Source organism: Oxyura jamaicensis, chromosome 7, assembly GCF_011077185.1.
Source record: "Oxyura jamaicensis isolate SHBP4307 breed ruddy duck chromosome 7, BPBGC_Ojam_1.0, whole genome shotgun sequence".
NCBI lineage: Eukaryota > Metazoa > Chordata > Aves > Anseriformes > Anatidae > Oxyura > Oxyura jamaicensis.
Window position 1 is genome coordinate 4,665,185 of NC_048899.1, and position 25,323 is coordinate 4,690,507.

General features: G+C 37.1%; 1 protein-coding gene across 4 annotated transcripts in view; it reads right to left on the reverse strand.

The window, feature by feature from the left end:
* The window catches only part of GULP1 (GULP PTB domain containing engulfment adaptor 1), a 152,814-nt gene that overhangs the window by 52,339 nt on the left and 75,152 nt on the right, over positions 1 to 25,323 (reverse strand). For all 4 annotated transcript variants that reach the window (XM_035331065.1, XM_035331063.1, XM_035331067.1 and 1 more), the window contains exons 2-3: positions 22,304 to 22,393; positions 10,339 to 10,400 (exon numbers count right to left, since the gene is read on the reverse strand). In XM_035331065.1, the coding sequence (XP_035186956.1) occupies positions 10,339 to 10,400; positions 22,304 to 22,331 (90 nt within the window). In that variant the 5' untranslated portion in view covers positions 22,332 to 22,393. The remainder of the gene's footprint in view (positions 1 to 10,338; positions 10,401 to 22,303; positions 22,394 to 25,323) is intronic.

The window sequence follows — 25,323 nt, forward strand, 5'->3', positions numbered from 1 at the left end:
GATTGTTGATCTAAGTGAACTGTGATAAATGACGATAAACTCTTGGAAACGCACAGCATAATTTCAGTTAGTACCTCTGCGTGTTACTAATAAAAATCAATATAAAACAGTGAGCCACATTCTTCCTTGTACACAACATTCTAATAGCTACTAAAAATACAAGTAAAAAGCTAAAACTAGGATAAAATGAACAGAGTGCTCTCAAATTTTAAAGACAAAAAGCATGCAATTGAGGCTCGATTTTCCCACCTTCCTCAATTCCAGGGGAAGATTCCAAGCCCCTGAAATACGGCACAAAAGAAGTAAGGAGAATTCACCTGACAATATATGAAATCAAGACAGCTTATACCATGTCATTTAGATGTCCATTAGGTTAAAAATAATAAATAAATATATAAAAAAATCCCTAGAGCCGTATCTACTTTGAAACCTTGTAAATATGGTTGGAACATGAAGTATGTACATGCAGCTTTGGTGAATACTTTTCCATTTTGAGAATGGTTTGCCTCTAACTCTTGCGGTTCCTCAAAGCCTCATGTAGTGCAAGTTGAATATGGCCTCTGAATGTTGACTTATGATGACCCAAACATTCCCAATTTCAATGGATTTCCAGCAACGAGCCTATATTCTAGAGTAGACAAGTTTCCTCCTACCTAATCTTATTAGCTGAATACTCTAATTCATGTGATTTGCTGAGTAACTTCTCTCTCTGACTCTCTCTCTCTAGGATCTCCTATTTCAAAAGCACAAAAGTGCTACAGCAACACTAAGAGATATGCCTCAGGGACATTTTCAGTCAGTGCTTCAAATGATCTTCTCATTCCAATGCACCTTTTGCCTCCACATTTATCATCAAGATTTGATGCATATCCTTGTTTCCCCATTTTTCCTCTTAGACACACTACAACAACTTACTTCTAAAACCTCCAGGACCTTTCTAGATTTGGTTTCCCTTAAGGATTCAGAAAGAAGAAAATGATACCTATGAAAAAGTATGCATTCATTTTTATTTTTTTTCAAGTGCAGACCAATGTAACCCAACACCCTCTCCCTTTAAGTGGCCAATAATTTCTAGTAAAAATGCAAAATATTTGAACAAAGCTTTACAAATTAGTTCATGCAAATATGATTCTTGGCCATGTTCCAAACCAGTAATGACTAGTTCTCTGGTATGGCACACCTTAAGTTCTCAGGTTCAAAGTTCAACATGCTTTTTAGGATAGGACAAGGCAGACCTTACAATTCCTAAATCCACGTGATCTGAAGAAGGCATTTCTGAGAGAAATACTCATTACAGTCCAGGATCCACAACTGGCTACATGCATTATTATTCTAACAGAGTTTAAAAAGTCACTAAAAAGTCACAGGCTGCAGCTAGTAACTTGTCCAACGGTTTCTTGATGATGAATCCTCATAAAGAAGATGAGCATGTATGAAGTTCTTTTGTTTTTTAGAATGATGAATTTATTTTACTTGCTGTTCTGCCTGGCTGTTGGACAGATTCCTGTAGTCTTGTTTTAATTGATAAAGCTATGCCCTTATAGATGTTCCTGTTCAAGAAGTTGTGCCATTTTCATATTTTCTCTGATTCAGTTCTATTTTTATATTTTCCAGTTTGTTTTGGGAGAGTTGCCTAATTATTTTTAGTGCATAGTAGATGTGAGAAGAAGGGAGTGCCTCCATAAATACAGCAAAGGCTGAGAGAACAGAAATATCCAGCTTTGTCAAAAACGGGAGATGAGATGAGAAGAGGAGTTAATTCATCTGCAGGCCTGATTCTAATTTAAAGCAAGAACAACCCATAAACAGCTGGGGGCCACCTAACCCAGACGTACAATAATCCAGATGTTTGAACTCTGTAGCCTATTAGTTCAAATGTCAGACATGCAGCTCACTTGACAGTCCAGAGGCTAAAAAGTCTGCTTAGGGAAACCTCACATTCTCACAGCCTACAGCTCACATGGAAGTATAACTGTGCAGAAAGAATCCCTGGAGGGCATGCTAATGAGGCTAATTGGTAGTGTCCAGCAACCTTAAGAAGAGGCAAGGGAATAAATATCAGCAATGAAGAAGGAACAGAAAGGGATGAAGGGAGAGTTGTGCAGATCTTTGCTGACTCTAAGGTTTTTGAAAATTCTGCTCTTTTTCCTTGCATACTGCTATTTACTTCATTCATTTTCTCTGGACAAACCTCTGAGTTTTGTTTAGCTGTCTTGAAAAGACGTTTGTGTCACTCACTGCCTGTTATTCTTGTGGTGCCTGCTCTTTTCTGTGCTGCCAAGCTCGAGGATTCTGAGCATCTTTTACAGTCAGTAAAGAGCTATAATCAAATATTAATTTATTCTTTTTCTAAAGAATAAGAAAATGACACTTAGAAGAGTTGTTACATAGCTTCTAATGATTCTAAGTCTTTGTCTCAACAGTCTCATTGCTCAGCATCTTTGAGGGAGCTACTAGGAAAGGGCAGTGATGCATTTATGTTCAAAGCTTATTTTTACACTTTTGTTTAATACACTGTCATTAGAAATATACTTTAGATGTTGTATTCAATACTAAATGCCATATTACAAAGAACTGCAATTGGAAGAGGGTTGCTATTACTACTACAGAACTTGTGCTTCCTTCTCTGTACGTCATACATACTAATATTTTCTCCTACTATCAGAGCTTGTTGGATTAACACCTTAATTTATGTCTGTTCTACACTCCAGAAAACAACTCTTCTATAGCAAGAATAGAATTACAAATATTATTTTTACAACAAAAATAACCCAAAGAACGTACCTGGCACAGATAGGTCTCAGGTACCATGGTATTGATCAGCGTACTATTTTAAGCATGCCGTCAACAAGTCTTCCTAACTGCAGACCACTGCAGACCATGCCAGATAAATCAAACCTACGCAGTCTCCTGCTGCAAATTTTCAGACTTAGCCAAGACAGTGAACATACCCAGGAGACCAAGCCCTTACAGTGAAAGGCTAAGAAAAGCCTTGAGAAAAAAAAAAAAAAATATATATATATATATATATATATAAAATCCCATATATAAACTGTGTCCCTTGTAATCTAGAAGTTATATGAATTCCAGGAGTTTCACACGACATAAGCTCTGCATCTCAACATGAAATAGAGCAACAATAACCCATTCTTAAAGAAACATAAACTACAAATTGCATTCAGGCTTAACAAGGTGGTTAGGAAAATGGATTACAGTTCATTGTGAGAAGCAAAGGGGGCAGCACTTGTTCAAACTGAGATTACAAGGCTGGTGTGTGTGCAGATATGTGTAAGACTTCGAATCAGAAGTTGCAGCAAAAGAAACAACTAGAAATGAGGGAAAAAATAAATCACAGTGACAGTGATTAAGTACTGGAACAGGCTGCCCAGCGTCTGCACGTCTCTGTCCTTGCAGGAATTTAAAGCTTGATTGTATAAGGCTCTGTTGTGTCTCACCCGATTTTTAAGTTAGCCTTTCTTCAGGTAGGAATCAACTGGATGATCTCCAGAGACCCCTTCCAACCTAATTTATTGCAGATTCTTACATTTCGATGCCAAAGCAAATCCTAATGTAAATATAACTGTAGCCAAAGGACAACTCCATAACATTCAAGGAATAAGGCATTCGATCTTTCTAAAATCGTGCATCAACATCCAAAAATGAGCTAAGTCTTCTGCAGCTTTACATTTTCAGTCCAGGTTATAGTTGTTAGATATATCTGCAGTGCCAAATAAGTGATCCTAGGACCTCTTACAAAAATGTGTCTAGAGCTGTTGGTTGCTACAAAAATCTTTTTCCCCTATGAGAGAATGAAACTTAGACTGCTCATAAAGTCAGAGAAAGAGGAAAAGACTGTAATTAAGCAGCTAGGGTTCTAAGCAGAATGGATATAAGGCAATTTATGGCAGAGAAACAGCTTGCATACCAAAGAAAGAAACCTGCTCCTAACCGTCCAGAATACAACTCCAAAGCTGTCTAGCAAAACTGGCTAACTTCAATTCAGATTGCTTTATTACAGAGAAGTTGGAATATACTATTTAATACATTAATGAGAAAGGTACTTAAAATACCTCTCAGGTCCTATGTTGCATATGCAACCATTAATTGGTGTGATCTATTTTTAATTCTCACCATGAAATTAGAGGTTCTGTCTCTTATTTGCATTGCAGATATGCTTCATAATTGTAATTGAAGCACGTCATATAGTGCTTAGACATTTCAAGTGAAATGGAGCTTCAAGTGAAAGGGAAGAGACCAAAGGATCATAAGCAGAACCTGAGAGAGGATGAGAGCTCTGGAGAATAGATCAAAAGCTACCGTTTTGTCTTTTAATTGCAGTTTATAATGTATTCAAAACCACAACCAATATTTTTATCTCACTCAAAATCACTGAGATATTTTTTTTCCACTATCAGAAACATCAGACTACATGCTTTATTAATTGTTCTACCTGAGACAGGAAAAGAAATTACACTTCATGTTAAGCAGTTTTGTCTAATATCTCAACCGCTTTCTAGTTTTTCTTAGCCTTGAGCAATCAGATGGGGATGCCCTGCCAGGTATGGATATTGGGTAAGTGAAGCAGATTTGTAGTCTTTCCGTTTACCCTACAGAGCTCAAGGGACAAAACCGAAACGGCTAACAGCCCAACTTACATGGCCTTCAGTTCATGTGTGCTTAAAATTAGCTGTAGTATTTGTAAATTAAAATATAGGCATTAGGCAAACCACGTTCCTCAATCATGTCCCTGCTTTCAGTACAAATACGTATTCATCTTTATACGCAATTGTTACACTGCAGAATTAGCAGTATGTGTACTTGGAGCATCCAAAACACTTCACATACCCTCACTTCCACTCTTCAAGTGTTTACTACCTTGTCAAATTTTAATTACTTGGATCTAAGCCTTTGCTCTCATCTGTACGCCTCAAAATGATACACAGACTGCATTTCTGTATGACACAGGGAGCTTCAGTCAAACCTAAAACCCTCTGTTAAAGCTACACACAGAAACGGACCTTAAGAAAGAAAAAATGAAATTGCTCAAACTTTATTCCTTCCTTGAAGCAAGACACGTTCTGAGGAATAAGAATGACCTGTAAACCATGAGGTTGTGTAGCTGTGTATTTTACTTGTAACTAAGAGGGATTTAGACACCAGGGAAGAGGCCGTACCCATGTCAAAAATGCACAGTTGCCTTTCTGCTGTTTTTCTAAACTTCTCAGCCAGTGTTCAGTTATAAAAGGTATTGGCACTCCAATTATAAGCAAGTCACTTTTTCAGAGCTTTCAGACAAGGAGCAGTAAATGGATGCAAAAGACAAAACTCTAGGTGAAGATGCACACAGAAACAATAAGGCATATACCTTCCAACTCTTCCAAATCATCTTCACATGCGTACATCTGAGGGGCATTGGGGGCTAGTGAAGTACACACAACGTGCATTCATACAGCCTTTGAACCTCTGTGCATCCATATGCAGGTAGAGGTCTACAATGATCTGCAAACCCTACTCATCTTCCTACTGTAGGGTGATAGCCTATTGACTGGAAGTAAGGGCTGGTTTTGTGCTCAGAAGGCTAGACAAGGCTCAAGAGATGCAGACTTAGTTCTTGTCCCTTTGGAAACTGGCTGTGTAAGCTCAGACAAAGCATACTTACAGAATTTCAGAAGAACTTTCTGAAAAACTTAACAGAGCTTTCTGAGGATCTTAACTGTGCAGGTTTTAAGGAAACCAAATATTCACCATTTTTCACAAAAGAGAGCAACTGGAACTGCTCGATACTGAACAATTATAATGCAGCTCTCCTCATTTAGCTACTTAGAGGAGATGTTGTTTGTTGTTGTTGGAAGTTTATGGATGATCCTCTTGCATCACTGTTGCCTATTTTATAGCATATTTGTGCATATGATACCAGCCTCCTACCCTTTTCCTCCAAGTATGTTAACTTGTAAGCAATATGGAATAGGTAGATCCCTTTCTCGAAAGCACAGAAGTCTTCTGGCCGTACCCCGTGTGGTCTCTACGTTTTGTTTACATGTTTATTCTATCCCTGGCACAATGAGCCCCAAGTTTAATGACTGCAATGTATCAGAAATAACTAAGCTCAGATTTGCATTTACTCCTTTCATATTTCATTTGGATATTTTCCTGATACTCATTTTTCTTGTAGTTACACACTTACATTCGTTATGTTTACATCCAAGGCATTTTGAGACTAATGAAAATTAATTGAAATTCAGTTATTAATTCTAATTATAATAAATGTAACGTAGGAAAATGAGTTATTTCCACTAATGCTCTCTTCTATTTCATTAGTTTCTCATTTGCAACATTTTCCTGCTCTGTTTGTAGTATCTTACGATATCTAACTTCACCATATAAATTTAAGTGTACTTTTAATAGCGTGTCTTGTGCCTTTGTTTACCTGGAAAATCTATACACATTTTTCTCTTTCATATTCTTTCATTAGTTTCATTAACTATTTTTACTGACACACAATTATTCTGTAACATGTTTACCGGGGAAAAAGGAGAATGTGCAAGGATAGGCATATCACCTTGTAGTAGGAACACAGTTTACACCATGAAAACAGCTTTTGATAATACATCATGCTAATGATACAGATATTCAAATGATACAATTGCACCAAGAGGCTTGCTACTGTAGTTACATCACTTAAGTAGCACACTTGTCACCTAAAACTCTTGCTCCAGAAAAGCATTATCTGCTAGTCCCAAATGATTAGAAAGCTGAATAGGGAATTACTTACTAAATTTTATTTACTGTACCACAGTAAGGAATAATACTATTAGGTACTGCAAAGCAGGCTATTAACTGTTAATGCACTTCCTCACTTCTACTGTGGCAATATAAGTCCAAGGAACGTATTTAATAATTGAAAGATCATTCACGAAACTGCACAATTCACAATTAACTATGAAAAAAAGCCACAATAATACAAAGTGAGGTTACAGGTTTTTTTTTTTTTTGGAGAAATTTTGGTCTTTTATCTTCAAAATCTCTTCTAAGCTTCATCAAGAATCATAAGTGTATCTATAACAATATATGAAGTATTAAAACAAAACAAACATGAAGCAAGCAGTAAGACAATGGCTGTTTAGGAATTAGGAAGCCACCACATCTCTTGGTAAAATAAACTCTAAAGGGTTTAATGTGCTGTGTATTATGCAAAATGGCAGATCTTCAGACCTCATGCAAGGTTGACACTACTGGCTCCATAGGATGCTGGTAGCCAACATAAACACCAGAGCTGCAAAGCAGAACCTCTAATCTGCAAAACGGAAAGATGTGCACGTAGAAATATGATATAAACCAAAAAACAGCCAAGTGACCGTAAGGGGAACATTGGAAGAATATAAATATAATTTAGTACAGAGAGACATAGTAAACTTATTGTTGCTTTGGGCAGCAGCTTAGCAGAAACACATCCCTCAGGGCAGTATCAATTACATGATGACAACAGTCAGTCCATTTTTAAAGTTGCAGTCAGATTCCATAAAGTCACACTTTGATCACACTTTTGTTGCAGAGAAAACACTGGCCTAAAATCAAGAAAATTAACTTGAGGGCAAAAGAGAGCCTATTTCCCTACAGTATGGAAAATAATACAAACATCTGTTCTTAGTTATGGAGTGTTACAGAGGAAAGATGAATTAAATGAGAAATTTTAGTTTGCCTTCAAATTTTATATGCTGGTAACATAAATAGCTTTTGTTAGGTGAGAAGTTCCATGCTGTTACATCTAAATGAGTCTTGCATCCCCTGTATATCATGTTATAAAGCGACTACCGCAACCCAGATTATGAGTTTATTTTATTTTATTTTTTGGGGGGTGGGGGGGTTGGGAAGGGGGATGTTATGTGATTAATATGCTTTCAGCTGGAGTGACATACTCCAGAAAAACAGGGGTTCGCAAAGGAACTGATGCAAAACTCTCCCTTAGTAGGCCCAGATTTCACCTCCAGACCATACTGAAATAACCCCCCTTTACCCTCCACAACCTAAATACCACCTCCCTCCCCCAACTTATGCCATACACAAACCATGCTGAAAAACAGAACATTCACATTTTAAGGATACTTCCTATGGACTCCTAGATTGTACTCGTAGAAGAAACCACCTTGTCTGTGTTTTGTTGCAAAGAGGATTATTGCCATAAGCCATCCAGAGGATGCATGTCCTAAGAGATATCAGACATTACTGACTTTATGAAAGAGTTCCCTCCAGTTTGTGCAAAGGAGGGCAATTCTGTATATTGCAGGTGGCTTTTAACATCCTGTTACCTTGACTAGGAATGTTCTTTATAAGACAACAGTCAACACGTGCTGCATTTTGTCAACATGCTTTTTTTTTTTTTTTTTTTTAATCTAAGACAGCAAAAAACACAATTTTTCATCCAGAGTAATTTGCATTCTAGAAATTATGTAGCAGAACAAAGCTCACTTGCCATGGAAAAAGAACACCTCTGAAAAGAACACTTTCCATCAACTAGATTTAGTTTTCTGAACATGTCATCTTTTTTATTCTCTATTATTCTTCACTCACATAATTACCTTCTGAAAGAAATCAAATGGAAAAGTGTTGTCATTTCCTCCCAACAAATACAAAAGCTTTATGGATAGAATGTTATAGAATGAGAAGTGGAATGATGGCTATGAAGATCTGAAAAAAAATAGTAATCCACGAGTCTTCTTCAATACTTGTTTCACAGATGCTTCCTGAGTTTTTAGACATTAGTTCACGACCCAGTTACAAGATTTGAAATCAGCTGGGTATATTAGTTAAAAATCAAGATGTCACAAAACTCAAATGATATGCTAACATATGCAAGGTCTCCTAAACAGAAAAATACTGAATAACTAGACAAAAACAATATTTGAGAATTTAAGTGAAAACATCATTTAAAGCTAACAGATAAAATGTGACCAGTTTAAAAAACAAAACACAAAAAACCATACGCACACTATGAGGCCTGAATTCACAATGAACAGGAGCAGAAGAACTTGAGCATATATTAACTAAATTAAGTAGACTTCTTTTGGACAGGAATTTCCCACCTCCTCTCTTCTGTCCTAGCAGTTATTGACAGTTTTGTTTCTGCAGTTAGCACCACCCCATCACCGTCATCTTTATTTTAAAAAACGTTTCTGCATACCTGTACTGACACCATTTATGAGATATGCTTTTAAGAAAGACAATACGACAGGAAAGATGAAGGAGGTTTCTTTTTTCTCCTTAAATAAAGATCACAAACGAACAGGTCTTTTTCAATGCATTAAAAGAATTCATAGCTTCAACTTGCTCTTAAAACAGATTGTACAACAACCCCAGCAAGTATTCCTCCCTCTCAGAAACTGTAATATAAAAGCCAAGGTGTCTGGTAAGGCTAGCCAGTTAAATGGTAATACATCCTTTGGTAGAAAATTCAGTTTGAGAGCACACAGAATAAAAACACGTTCACCCGGCAACTAGCAGAAGATGATGCAAATTTCCACTACAAACACTTGCTCACTGTATGGTATCATTAAGCAAAAAAACAAAATTAAAAAAGAAAATTGGCAATCCAACTGCAGGAAGGGCCAGCATAGGAAACTGAGTTTTGGTCTGTGAAATAATTTTCAATTTTATATTTAAAAAGCAAAAGAAAACAAGACAATTATGGGATAAAACACAGGGAACATTATCCAGAACATACCATGGTGAAATCTCATTGAAATATCCCCCCAGTACAATGGCAAGTAATAAGTTGTTCTTTTGGAAAGATTATTTCCGGTGAACAGATGTCGTTAGGCTAATTAAAACACTTCATCCTAACTGAGAGAAGAGAACACCGGAGCAAGACTTCTGATTTTACTATTCAAAAATCCAGTTACTATTCTACCATATTTTCTCAGTATTTGACATTTCAATGTATCCAGCAGATAGGATCATTACTCTTTGTCTTTGCTACTGTTCAAAAGGAGTGTTATTCATTTTAATTTTTATAGCACTGTACGCATGCAACCTGATGTTAAATTCTTTTGCAGTCCAAATTTCCATCCATTTGGCATCTATTAAAAGGAAATAGAAAGTCGAGCAGAAGAGAAACACCTGTTTGCTTTCTACAAAATCAAGTAATTCAGACAGAAGGAGAATCATCTGGCCCTTATTTAAGAAATAGAAAATTTTCATCTGCAAAACAGACATTTACTTACTAAGTTTTTCCTTGCTATTTCATTTGGCTACTTCATGTCCCTGCAGTTTTCAAATGAAAAGCAAGATAGAATGCACTGTGTTCTAAAGGTAAGAGGAGAAAATAACTTAATATTTTCTTACCTTTGCATTATAGGGAATATAATGCTTTGATAAGGCTTCAGGAGTGTGCATCCATGTTTTATCTACAGAAAAGCAAAATAAAAGAAGCACTGAATAGGTTATTCAATTGGTAGTTGAACTGTTATAACATCTTTCTGGAAAGCATCAACAATCCTAATTTTCCTCAGATAATTATCTGTCTGAAGTAGTTATTGGGGCTAGATGGAAACACAGTATATTTCACAACTACCCAAACATTTACATGAAAGAACTTTGTTACTTCCATTTGCTAAATTTCTTGTTTCAACTGACCTGATTTACCACAACTACTCCAATTCCTCCCCCTCCTATGTTTATTGTTCTAAGGATGTTTGCTGCTTCTGTCTCTCAACATCAATATTTTCTGCATCCTATTGCTGTTTAAAGCTCTGGCGATATGCTGCACTTGTAATTATGCTTGTGGGGGGCTTTTTTTGGTAGATTATGAAGACATTACAGGGACAAAGGAAATTATTGTTGAAAAAGTATCAAAGTGATAACTGATATGAAAAAAAAAAAAGCCCTAATCTCTCTGTAGGAAAACAGAAACAGGTCAGCTCATGGTACCTGATTCAGAAGTTTAGATGTTATTCAATTTTTCATGACATATTCTAAACAAATTTGCCTATTTTCTTGTGATGCAAAAATCAGTAAAAGACTGTACTTTTGTCTTATTTTCCCACTGCATGCTTCATATGGTTACATCACAAGTTTATTACTTGTGCAATGTATTTTTCTTCCGTCTCTTGTAATAGCCATTTAGAATGTTCTACATAATTTGGGGTGGAATTGTAAACACTAGAAAAAATACTCTTATTAGAAGTTTAGAACTATATATATATTTAAGTTTTATTATTGTATTTGAAATCATTTAAGAAAAAAAGTATGAAATTCCAAACTACTGAACTGTATTACCAACTGCAGGAGTCTATGCCATTGAGTAATTTATATTCCCCACATTCAATATTTAGTAGCATTTTCTAACTTGACACCACTTCTCTTTTAATTACCATGAATTAAAGTCACAAATCTGGAACTTTATTCAATTAAGTAACAGAATAATAGCGTAAAGCCAAGCTCTCCCCTTGCATATTCACAGACAATTCCCCGTGCCTTTTAATGGGACTTGCAGTTACAGCAATTACTTTTTTTATTAGCTAAGCATAAGAACAATAAAATCCAGCCCACTTCAAACTGCTCAAGAGCAAAAGCCGTGACATTTATTGACACTAAACAAACTAAATATTTGTGAACATAGAGAAGCAAAAATCCCGTTAAACAAGATATTCACCACAATCACCACAGGAACAGGATCAAAACTGCAAAGCCGGAGGAAATTTTTTCTTTAAAGCAATTTCCTTCTGGCTGAGAATGGGTTCAGCTGCGTTATTGAAGAATGACATTAGCACTTCTTAATTAAAAAAGCAGGATTGGTCCACTCGGAGGCAGGCAGGAGTACGGTTATGTACTGCAGTGGCTGCAATTCCAATTCCCCCCATTTCATGTGTGCCTTGTGACTGGAATTCAGCAACCTGAACTTGACTGACTTCCCAGAATATTTTAAGATCTGAAGCCTTATCTCCATTTTGAGTACACCATCAAAAGCTGATGTTATCCACAAGTAGAAAAGGCACAAAACTGGTGTGAAGTAGGAACACTAGAATAAATCCTGACAGCCCAAAAGTTAACTGTGAGCATTACATTTCAGGTCAGGGTACTGCTGAGGGGCTGGTGAGCAGGCTAGGGGCTGGCCTCGACTGGAAGTCCCAGGCCAAGGAGAATCTGTCATGTAAGACGAGACCACGCTGTATGCCATAACACTCACCACAGCAGAGTGAAGACCTGAACAGCACAAATCTAAGCTCTGAAATATGCATTCACACTGCTGATCTGAATGTTTTATTTGCCCATTTCTTACACATCATCTCTTCACATGCTTCAGCAAGATACTAGCATATTTATACATTTGTAAAGGAAAACCCTGTAAAAAAAGCTCCAAAATAAAATATTGAACTTCTTAAAAATAACAGCAACAAAACCAATCCCCCACTCATTTCAGTGCCTAGCGCTAGCACAAACAGGCAATAGGGCTGAAGTTTCTAAAGCCTACATTGACTACATGGGTACCAGGAAAACTAAGTACTCTTGGAAAAATGTCACATACTTTCTTCCCATCCCGTGAAAGACAAGTTCAAAGCTGAAAAATAACATTATTTAATTTAGGAGCCAAGCTGGAAATGCCGGTAATGTTTCCAATATTATCACTGGGTAAAAAGCTTGATCTGAAATGTTTCTGTGGAGTCACCCACATGTGTACCAATATCAAACTGCAATGATACAACAGCTCTAGGAACTGGAGCAAGGAATAACACTGCTAGGAAAGTGTTTCCATTACTGCTGGCATCCTTAATTATGGGAAGGAAAAACAGCTAGGTTTTCTCAGGTCAAAAGGAAGAGGAAAGCAGTGACTTTGCCATGTACCAAAAAAGATGCCTGGATTTTATGAGTCTCATGCCATTGATTAACACACCGAGCTGGCAAGCAGCATTTCCACCACCCACACGCAGATCCACAGACAGTGTGACACAGGCACGAAGTTTTCCACAGATGTTGGAAACCTATTTCCTAGGGGCACGCAATAGTTATGGGCTACTTGCATATTTGAAAGAACTCTTCATGCTGAACAGAGTCAATGTAAGGCAAAATTCACATTGATAGCAAAGATATAGAAAAAGTCATGCAGATGTTACAGAAATGTTTGTTACCTGCATTCCCTCTGAATTGTAAGCTCAGATTTCCAGAGACTTATAGAATCATTAAGGTTGGAAAAGACCTCCAGGATCATCTAGTTCAACTGGCCCCTATTTTGGGCTTATGCCTCTTATCTTTCAGCAGCTGTTCAAAATACTGCTTATCCGTAATTTGATTTCATAGCAGATGAGAAGTATCAAATTTCAGAAACTGGGTATCCAACCGACCAGAATATTAGGAAAAAAGAAAAACTATAAAAAAGGTATTCCTTTAAACAGCTGACACACGTGTAGTTTGCTTTTAGCATGATCCTTCACTTCTACAATTACTGTAAAATAGGTTGTCATGATTTAGTAGCTATTCATTGTGAAGCAACAAATAAAATATGAAACCCTACAATGAAATGGAATGAAAAACATAGCTCATATTATTATTTTATTATTTATATAGAAGCAATAGTTCTAGGCATTTAATAGATAAAAAACTAGCAAGTCCTAAAGAAAGAACCGAAGGCCTAGGTAAAACAAAAACTGACACAGGTATGCATCTAATGTAACAGAAGTAGAAAGTGAAAACTACTGTTATTTCACCTGGTGAAAACTACAACTATTCCAGACTGTGTCTGAAGCTATTAACCTAGGCTGCCTTAACATTTATATAAAAGTTGACATAAATGCCCAGTTTTTTTTGTGTTTTTCTCTTTTCAGAGTTAGGACATTCAGGCATCTGCAGTCCAGTAAAGCATAAACAGAATTCAACAGGAATGAAGCATGAGAGATGCCAGGAGGCAAAACCCTGAGTTTGCGGTAGTTTTGACAAACACGGTACCACTACGTTGGCATAAAAATGGGAAGAAGGTTGACTGTTCACAAGTCAAGGGCACAGAGTAAGCCACAGTCTTGCTTAAAGAGAGCCAGTGATCCTGTAACCTATATGCAAGCCCTCCTCACACTCTGCATGCTTGCTGTGCAGCACAGACGTTTAGAGATGCCCTGTAGCAGTAGGACAGCATCCAATCAAGTTTTGAAGAGGATTTGAATAGGGTGAGAGCTCCTCGGGTTTTCCTACCAGCATACACTGGCCAGCTAAGACCACTAGGAAAACCACATAAAACTAATATTTGCAAGTGGTTTGATGGACAGAGTTGCAAGAGCAATTCAATCTTTTCTAGTCCCTCCTGACTCATACCAGCCTCTTTCTATAAAGGAGAGATTCCTCCACAATCTGCCTTTTATGTTGAGTACTTGCTCAGCATACCATCTGGAGCCAGGAGGCACCAGTGTGAGTCACTTCAGAGGCCTCAGTGGCATTAGAGAGCAGAAGAGAAACGTGCAGACAAATCACCCACTGAAGTCAATAGACTCCGGGACTTCCTAAAGTACCAAGATCAACAGTGCTGCACTTAGTGGAGGATGACATTAGGTTAGATAACAGCACAGCTGACCATTTATCTAACAAAAAGGAAAGCAGTAACAGTGCCAAGAAATTGTTCTCTCTTTGAGATAAATTCCTTCTTGTGTTACTTAGTGCCCAGATAGTATAGAATAGATTTTGTAGAGAAGCATAGCTGAACCTTGAACTAGCTTTTCTAAATGGCAAAACAATGCTTAGCAGTGCATGTTTAGCCTCCCAAAAGCCCACGCTTCATGGATTCTACATGGGGCTCTGCTTAACTTTGCTTCCAAAGCATTTTATCAAAGCATGCGACTGAGTGGCCATTCCATTTAATACAATGAACAGAGAAAGATTTTGATTTGATTTTTTTTTTTTAATTCTCCAGTGACAATACAATCATATCTAGAAGGTAAAAATTAAAGTTTATCTTCTTTACTGACTCTTTGACATCTGTGGATGCTTTCCTGACCAACAGAAGAGAAGAAATCTTGGAACTGTCTTCCTGCTTTATCAAATTTGCTATGAAAATAAAGATCTTATAGGAGAATCAGTCTACCAACAGTCTGCTGAGGAAGAGACAATCCTACAAGATTAGTGGTACATCTATGCATTAGTAATTCAAGGAAGAAGGAGTTTACTTGCATGTGTATATATATATCTGTAGCTTTCATTTTTGCTAGGTTATCTATGTTTATATCATTAAAGAAAACCTTCACAATGGGATATACAAGAATTGTCACCCCGATGAGTCATTTCCTTTATCCTGCAGTGCAACAGACAGTCAAGTTTTCCTAAGTTGCACTTTTGCTAGTCAGTCAACACATAAGGTAAAATCAGTCTTCTCAACTGCTACAGACAACCAACTGATACAGGGAGCCATGAGACTTGGTGCATGTTACTGGAGTTTTGACCTGAAAGCAGTATTTAAACATTATTAACAGAAACCTCCCCCTAACCTGTAATTTGGCTAGAGTATTCACCTCAGCCACCTTGTAGAGGAATGACTGGGTACCATCTCTATATTCAATGACAGTAAATTATTAAAGTTATTTCAGTTGCTTAATCATAGCCAATTCTCCCCAAAATATGTATAAGCAAATGCCAGTCAACATACATAATGCTAAAATAATTACTTTTGTTGTATCTTTTTCTTTTTGGCAAACAAAGCTTTCTTTGGAGATATTTATTATTTGCCAAGACACCGAAGCCTATCTTCCTAGAACAGAATGAATTTTGCAGAATGTTTAGCCTTTCTTTGTCCTTCTACAATATTCATGACCTGTACCTCTTCTGTCTTCTTGCCACCGAATGAGCTACACTAAAGTACTTCAGTCTTTGCTATGAGTTTTGAAGTGGAGTTCAAATAGAGATTACTGGGATAGTATAATCTATTTTAAGTGACACCAGTTTTCATAAGTTTTCACTAAGAAGCACACACAAATCAATACTAGAACTCCAACTTTTGCTTTTGGAATCAGAGTTGAGTTAAACCTTCATAATAACACTACACAAATGTGGGAAAGTATCAGTTAAGCTTGATAAAAACTAAAAGGCAATTTTATAAACCATTTCTAACTTCAAGAACTTTACTTGTGTCAGTTTGGAAGGAAAAGGAACACAATATGGAAATCTGAAACTTTGAATTATTATTTTTTTTTATTCAGAAAGATTAAAATACTGTAATAATTTGTTTTCATTTGAAATTATATTATTTTAAATGCAAGTAAACTCTAAAGAGAAGAAACGAAAGTGACAATAAACATTCAAAACAACATGTAAATCTGTAGCTTCCTCTCATTTATCTATAAAGCACCGTGGTTTTATGTATCTAAAGGACGTTATTTCACAAAATAAAATTATCCTGAATGGCATATCTTGGATATTGTTTGTAATTTTTCAACAGTTTTATAAGATGAAGTCCTACAAATAGTAGTAGTCATCACAATTCCAGGTTATTTCACTGGAAGAATTAAATTCAACTTTAATAAAACAAAAAAAAAAAAGCAGATTAAATGCAGTAAGATGAGGAGTTTGAGTTATAAAATGGTTGGTCTCTGAGAAAAGCATTGGCTGACCTTTCATTGACAGATTTTCAAAGCTGTCACACTGGAGCTGTAAAACTTGTCTTGAACTTTATACACTCACACAGAATAATACATCTTGTCTTTAATTAGACATATATCCAGTTAAATAGCAGGTTGCATGTGCAACTCATGAAGCATATTTAGAGTAACTTCCTTAAGGTAACAACCTAAATAGTACCTTGAGCAACAAGTCTACATGATGCACTAACAACTACACCAAAAATTTATTGGCTTGTAGATCTTGAAAGGTCCTCTTCTCTAACTGCTGTACAAAACAAATAACATTCTGTAAATGAGGCTGCATACATTTTAATAGGATGGAAACCAAAAAGCTTAAGACTCCTCCAGTGCTGTTCCTGTTTTAGAGTCAGTAGTTAGTGCTTTATGGTTAAGGAGCATGTATATCTGAAAGGAGCCCCTTCGGTTTTGCAAGAGGAAAAAGAAAATATTTATTATGGTAAATATAATTGTAAACATTCATAGATCTATCCTGTGAGCTTCCTAGATATTCTTTAAGCAGGTACAATACTTAGTATTAGGCAACAGGAAATTACAATCCTGTACCCCCTATTCTCATGCGAACAGCTGGGGAAAAGAAAATTCACTCATACCTAAGAATATCATAAGATTTAGGCCTTATGTAGGTGCTGCCAAACTCTTATCACCAAAAAGGAACAAGACATCATCAAAAGGAACAAGACATTATACAGGGCCAAAGAGGGACAGAATAACTACATGAAGTTTCAGAAGAAAAATTAGGTTTATCTGTGCAGACGTAACTTGAAGAGTAGGAAATGAAGAGTAACATGAAGAGTAGGAAGAGGAAGGTCTATGAAATGTGGAAAAAGGGCCTGTCCTCTTGGGAGGAGTATAGAAGCGTTGTCAGGGCCTGCAGGGACGTGACAAGGAAGGCTAAAGCCCACCTAGAGATGAGGCCTGCAAAAGAGATAAAAGATAATAGGTTTTTTTTTTAAGTATGTAAACAGTAAAAGGAAGACTAGGGATAATGTGGGTCCCTTGCTGAACAAGGGGGTGTCCTGGTAACGGGAGACGCCGAGAAGGCGGAGATACTGAATGCTTTCTTTGCTTCAGTCTTTACTTCAAGGACTCCCACCCCAGGACTCCTCGACCCTGGAGGGAGGACAAAGGGCCTGGTGGACGACAGGTTGACCCTGAGCCAGCAGTGTGCCCTCGTGGCCAAGAGGGCCAATGGGATCCTGTGTGCATTAAAAGGAGCACGGCCAGCAGGTCAAGGGAGGTGATCCTCCCCCTCTACTCTGCCCTGGTCAGGCCTCACCGGGAGTACTGTGTCCAGTTCTGGGCTCCCCGGTACAAAAGAGACAGGGATCTCCTGGAAAGAGTGCAGCGGAGGGCCACAAAGATGATACGAGGCCTGGAGCATCTTCCCTATGAAGGAAGGCTGAGAGACCTGGGTCTGTTCAGCCTGGAGAAGACTGAGAGGGGATCTCATCAATGTTAATAAATACCTGAGGTGTGGGAGACAGAAGGATTTGGCCAACCTCTTTTCAGTGGTTTATGGGGACAGGACAAGGGGCAATGGACACAAATGGAGCCCAGGAAGTTCCACACCAACATGCGAAAGAACTTCTTCACGGTGAGGGTGACGGAGCACTGGGACAGGCTGCCCAGGGAGGTTGAGGAGTCTCCTTCTCTGGAGATATTCAAGGTCCGTCCGGACACCTACCTGGGTAGCCTGCTTTGAGGAACCTGCTTTGGCAGGGGGGTTGGACCCGATGATCTTTCGAGGTCCTTCCAACCCCTTCATTTCTGTGATTCTGTGAATCCTACAGAGTTCCTAGTGAGTATTCCTCATTTGCAGATGTGCATCCTCTAAAAAACATACGATAACCATTTCTGTCCTAAATAATTCATACCAGCTAGACCTGTTCCCTCCACTTTCACCACCCAGAGATGCAATTATTTGCTTTATTTTCATGGTGATGAACATTTTTTAGATCCCTAGGGAAAGTGCATACATAAATAAATATACACTTGCATACAAGTACAAGCATATGCACAGGCTGCAGGAAAAGACGCTTCCTTCTCCCACCAATGGATAAGGATTTGGTCCTTTCCAAATTGAGGCAGTAAACCTGCAACTCTTCTTGTTGACATACTTCAAAGGGAACCTTAGTAGCCTAATGAGAAGAGTATCATAACACAAAATACTTACAACACAAACAAATCCACAGGCAGTTAATGAGCTTAAAAGGAACTGCTGTCTGTATATTCAAAAAAAGAAAGATAAAGATAAACCAAAACATTTGTCATCTCTGGAATGTAGCATAAGTCCACAATGGAAATAAAGATCACATAGCCAGTCCACTCCTGGAAGAGAGCATCCAGTAACCTTAGATCACATTTTTTTTCATGTATCGAACCCTGATGATTAAATGCATCTGTCTACATTTTCATAGATGAGGCTCATAAAAACCCATTGCACTGAAACACTATCGCTGAAACTTATGATTTATGACAGGCTATTAACTCAATATATTCAATTTAATATTATGAATGCCATCTACATCTCATAAACTGATAATCCAGCAGCAATTACCAACCTTATGAACTGCTATCAAATGGAAAAAAAAAAAAAAAAAAAAAAAAAACATACTAGAAATTTCAGATTCCCAAGTTTTAACAGCAGCTTTGGCACTGAACTTCATGCCATATGTAAACTAAGGCTGACATTTACTCTAGGATGAAGCAGGACCATTGGGGTATAATAAAGTCTGAACTAAATTCAGCTGTGATTTATGCCCTCCACAACCTTAGTAAAGTTCCCTGGATTTCACACATTGTAATTCAGGGCTAAATTTAGCCCAAAGTGGATATAGCTAGCAACATTTTTAGGACTATTTTGAGACACTCAAAGTTTCACTCTCTTACTCCCAGAAGGTTTGGATTACAGCTATTTCATACTTAGAAAGGTCTCTATCTACAAGAAACAGTAGTTTCCTTTCTCATTTTTAACGGGACAAAAGCCAACAAAGACTAGCTCATTCTTGTTTCTTATAAGCACCAGGTCTTATACTAATGGCTTTGAATGGAAGACCACGGAAAAAGAACAGAACAAGCAAAAGACAACAAAGAACCAAAATCGAGCACGCACAACCCTCAACAGCAACAAAACAGTACAGCTAATACTTTCTCTTTGCATATACACATTATACTTACACGCTACCACACAAATTAAGAACAGATAATCCAGTTTAGATAACAATACACTAATGAGAAAAAAGTATGGCAACACAGCATTTACAAAGGCCTTTTACAAAAGAATTACATTCAAATCCCTAAACTACTTAAAAGAGAGACTGACATCATCAAGATACAAAAATATTTAAAGACTTCACAGACTCTGTTCTAACACTTCCCATGCTACAACATTTCAAAGCAATCATGCTACACATGATTTTAAAGGAAAAATTAGTAGATCATCAGAAACAATGAATGAAAACTGGATCACATCCAAAAGCAAGCTCCTGACACTGTAGATAGATTCAAAAATATTTTCACAAGCTTGGTCATATTAATAAAGCCACATGAACATATTGAACATTGCTCTTGAACAGTTTGTTGTTGTTTGTTTTTAATAGAAAAAAGAAAGATCCTTAAAAAAGATAATCCATAAACATTTCTTAGAGTATACTGCACTCATTGGATCCAGGAATGGAAAATAGAGTATATATTTTTGTACAGTTCTTAAGTCAGATAACATTTCTAAAACAGAATTTTCTCCTTAATATATGTAGTCAGTAGTCCAACTGACTTAATCTAAGGTCAACAGAAAAGCTGTTTTACTTTGAAAAAGTACCAAGGTGTTTTTTGTTGTTGTTTTATTTATAACAGAAATTAACTTTTTTCAGTCAATGTTATTTCACAAAGCTTGTAACCCTTATATATGAGCTTAAGGTTAACCGATTAGAATAGATAATATAACTTGGACTGCAAAAAAAGGATTCAATTTATTTTTGATTGCTTGTGTAAGTATTCCCTGAAAAAAACTGATTTTTTCACACTTCCTATTTTCTTATATTTTTCATTATCATTATTAAAGGATGAAAAGCTTGATTTTATTCATATTCAATTCAAGATTTTGTCACGTCAATTAAGTCTTCAACTAAAATGACCATCAGCCCATAAGAGATAACTACAACTAAGATACGAACAAAATATGCAGGTTAAAATTTCCTTTTTGTGCTAAATCTTGGGGATTCAGATGGTCTGTAATGGCCATTTTTAAGGACAGAGCCTACAGCACACCTGTAGTAGTTGGAAGTGGATGTTTCATTCCCTCATCATGGCATTCAAAAATAAATTTACACTGAGTACTTGCCCTAGACTTCATACACATAGTATAAAATTCACCTGGGAATTTTGCTTAGTTGCAAAATGAAGTAGTGAGAATAATGAAAATGAGGGTCTGTGTTTTAAAGAGGACAGCTGTGGATAGGACACACCTGTCGTTCCGTAAGATGGCCATGTAATACACTGTGTCTGATATTGAATGCAGATATTGGAACAGTCTCTCAAATTATTTGGAATAGGCCAGGCAGCTGGTAGACACAGATTCTTAACTGGGATGTTACAAATATCTACACAAGAAAGCAAGTACTTAAGAGCATGGTTTATGGATTCTAGTTTATTTCCTGTACATCTGTCTTGCTTCTGGGGTATCAGATTATCCTTAATTGTTTTTGCAGCCTTTGTGAATATGTTTATCTTCTTTGTGATCTAGCTACGTTTTCTGGTATTCTGAACCACTTATCTCAGTTCATCACAACGTAGCAAATAAATGTACTAGACATGGAAGGATGCAGTGATACTATCATTTCATGCTGGTATAATGCATGACAGATTCCTTTTCTTTCAAGCTTTGATACTGATAGCAAAGCAGGAATTCTTGTTACATAAACAACATTTACACTCGCTCCAGTGGAGTTTACTTAATTATTGAAGCAAAGGCTCTGGCTTACTGTGTCAAACTTAAGGACCTTTACAAGAAAACATGAAAAACAAAAGGAAATCAGCCCTAATAAATGATATTTCCTACCTTATAAACAAATGGGAAAATAGCAACAAACCTGTCATTAGAACAAAGAAAGAAAACTAAAAAAGCTGCACCTCCTGTGCTTTGTCTAAAAACTATGCTTAATCATAAGCAGATAGAAATAAGCAAGCCAGAAGAGCAACTCTTAATATTTAGTGGTTTGATACACTTTTGTACAGGGTACATTTCAGAATGCTACAAGTTCAGAATAGCTGCTTAAAGCTAAGCGGCATCCTGCAGCATGAGATATTTCAAGCATATTAAAATATTTTTTTATAAAATAGCTTCTCCAAGAACCTAAGAAACATATCAAATAAATGCAGAAGTTACTAACTCTTTAGAAGTCCTATAACCCTCTAGCACATCCCTTGGTGCGTGCAGGTTAAAAAACCACAAACATATAAACATATATATGAACGTATGTGCACACATCTCAGTGAAGAGGATAGCATGCAATTCAATATAAGCCTTACAATCTAAAAAGTACTTTATCAATCAAGAACATTTTACTCTGTACATCATAAAAGGTTGCTCCTTTCTACTTAATTTACTAGATGTAATGATTCTTAAGTACGTCCTTGTGTAATTCTTATTCTAAATAATTTATACAGGATATTTATGGAACATTAACAAAATTGCTTACCTTTCTTCCTGCTAAAAGCACGATTCATGTTGAAAATATGTCCAGTGAACTATGTTTCTGGGTTTGGCGGTGTTTTCTCCCCACTTTAACCTGCAGAACAATACACACAAGAAAACAGAAATGACCGTTACTATATTTGAAGTTAGCTAGTTATCTTTACATTAAAGACAATACAAATGATTTTAAAGATTCTGAAATAATGCAGAGAAATAAAAAAAAAAAAAAAAAAAAAAAAAGAGAGACATGCTTTGCTGAGGAATAAACTACAGAATTGAAAAGATTTATGTTTGAATGCCCTGTGGTACTTAATACAGGAAGACATTTCAAAGCTCTCTGTGAAGCTCTCATTGACATTTCAGAGATGGAGCAGGTGGTCTTATATGTATATCTGAAGAGAAATACTACGCACAAATAACTTGGAAAGAAAGCATTAAAATGACTGTTGAGTCCAGAACTCCCTAAATCATTCGGTCCACATTTGCACTGCCCCATTGTGTGTCATTTCAGCTGTCAGATAATTTCAAGCTATGCTTTCATCTTCACGTGGGTTTGATGTTAAAAACAATCACAACATAAAGTCTCCTCTTCACCCAGGGATTCAATACCAAAAAGCTGCCTTCTATCAGTGCAACTGCCTCCTTGCTCCGATTGCCTCAGGCTGTGTCCTTACAGGTATCTTGATCAGATCAAACTTGAAAAAGTCAAGTGTAAATATCCGCTATACAGCTACATGTGTTTGGGGCATAACAGAATTTGCAGTAAATTACATATTTCCTTCACATGAAAAACACTGATAGACCCTTAGATTAGTCATAACACATTATTAGAATTTTATTCTTGACCAATATTTTGCAGCCAAAAAAAAATCAATATTCCAAACCATCCCATTTTGTAATATTGATTTTTCTTTTTCAACTACAAAGATATTCTCTCCATTTCTTTCCATTTTGCTCAGATCATCCAGTCAAAAGCTGCACCTTTGCCCTTACTCTGCCCTGCTATAAAGGAATCGGTCAAAGAAAGAGAAAAAAATAAATCAAAGCGCTTGGTATCAGATTCTCTCTGAAGTAAGCTAGAACATTAGTACTGCTTTGAATGAAGACAAAGTTACGCCAGCATTTCAAAGACTAGCAGCAAGACAATGACGACAGACGATTTATTATTATTTAAGATACTCGATGCAACTCAAACACTTTTTTGTGGTGTTTGCCTTGTCTTTCAAATCATTACATCCAATACCAATTAAAGTATTTCTATCCTACTTTCCCAATATGTAGATAGTTCATATTTTTCCGATTAGGACATGTGGGCAATTACTGCTACAAAAACCCTGCATTTTATTTTCTAACAATTGTAGTTTCGGTAGGACTTCTTTTCCATGCAATACTATGCAAATGAAGGAATAAACACTGTTTACCTAACCTGCAATCTGTTATCCTAGATCTGCAGCAAAGCAACATTTGCTTTTGGAAGAACATTTAGCGGTTAGTTTTTGTTTTACAAATTTTACTGAGCGTTTAAGGGAGAATAGAGTTAAATAAGAAAGTGTAGTTCCCATCTAGTTATTCAGAAATAATGCCAAGAACTTATCCAGTCGTCAGTCGACATTGCTGTTCTTGGGGAACAGAGCAGGCAGCTCCAGTAAGCCATGAGAGTTTCACCCAAAGCTTCCCAAGTGTGCTGAGTTCTCCTCACAGGGAAGGCCACCAAGAAGGACTTCAAGGGCCACCATCAATATCATTCAACATGATCAAGTGAATACAACAACAGATTCGGTTTTAAATAAAGCAACAAGCGATGAAGGTAAGGCCAAGCAAGGTTCTGTTTTTCAAGCTGTAGATGTCCACATCTGAGTAGCCATGTACATATGCACACAGTCAGACTGTTGGCTGGCCCAGAACACCTTTAAAGTACTTTGTTTAATACAAATTGTAACTATGAAGACTATTAAGGGGCAAGAGGGTGACATCAGACTGTTGTAAACAGCACTGGCAAGTTTTTGACCAGGAGAACAGTTATGGTTAGACATAACCTTTACTCACAATATTCCAACAGGCAAATGAAACTAGTAATTTCTGATCATGAACATTAGACAGATTTTCTGGTAAAGCATCATTTTGCTTCTCACAATGTGTGCTGCACAAAGCTGCTGGAAGAAACTGAGTTGCAAAGCACTCTGCTAAGAGCTTATAAGGAAGCCAAAAGGAACGGAGGTCAGACAATCCCATGACGGTGGGACCCACCGTCAATAAACCATGACAGTGGGACCCTCTGCAGATGGGCGAGTCCTTCCTGTGAGACCTTTTGTTTAAGAAAGGGTAAAACAGCTGTAGTAATCAGAGGCACCAGGGAATGGGCACGTGGACCAAAATACTTCATTACTCATCACATAGGAAGACACACCTATGTAAAGAATGTTTCTCCACCTTACTACGAGGAGTTTTCTTCAGCTTTGTCCAGAAACCAAACCCTTCTTGGAAAAACAACCTTGCACGTGATTGTTCAAAATGATTAATTAGCAAAATATGAAGAGCCACAGATTAGGGAAATTTCAGGTTACTTCAGGTTATTTATTTGGGGGCAGAAAGAAACGAGAGAGAAACGGAAAAGAGAGAAAAGGCTTAGAAAATATTTTCATTAAGCCAACAGTAATAAAAATATAAATATCAGCCAAACATTCTGGGCAGGGTGGACACATTGTCCGTCTGAACAGCGATCCTGTGGCATGGCCACACACAGTATTAAAGCTGCCACAGCAAACCAAAACAGTAACGGGAAAGCCAATACCTTCACCGCCTTTTCCCTTTGTCTTTGCTGGCATTAAGCCCTTTCTTTTCATGGTGAGGAGCTTCTCACAGGGAGGAAGAAACTGCCAAATGGCAAGGGTTGCAAGGAAGTGGGTTTGGTGGCTGAGGTGTTTGCAGGTATGCAGTCTGGTGGGTGCAAGGGTGGAGAGGTTTGAAGCTGAAATCATCACCTAAGTAATTAGTTTTTATCACTGATGACAATGGTGGTTGCTG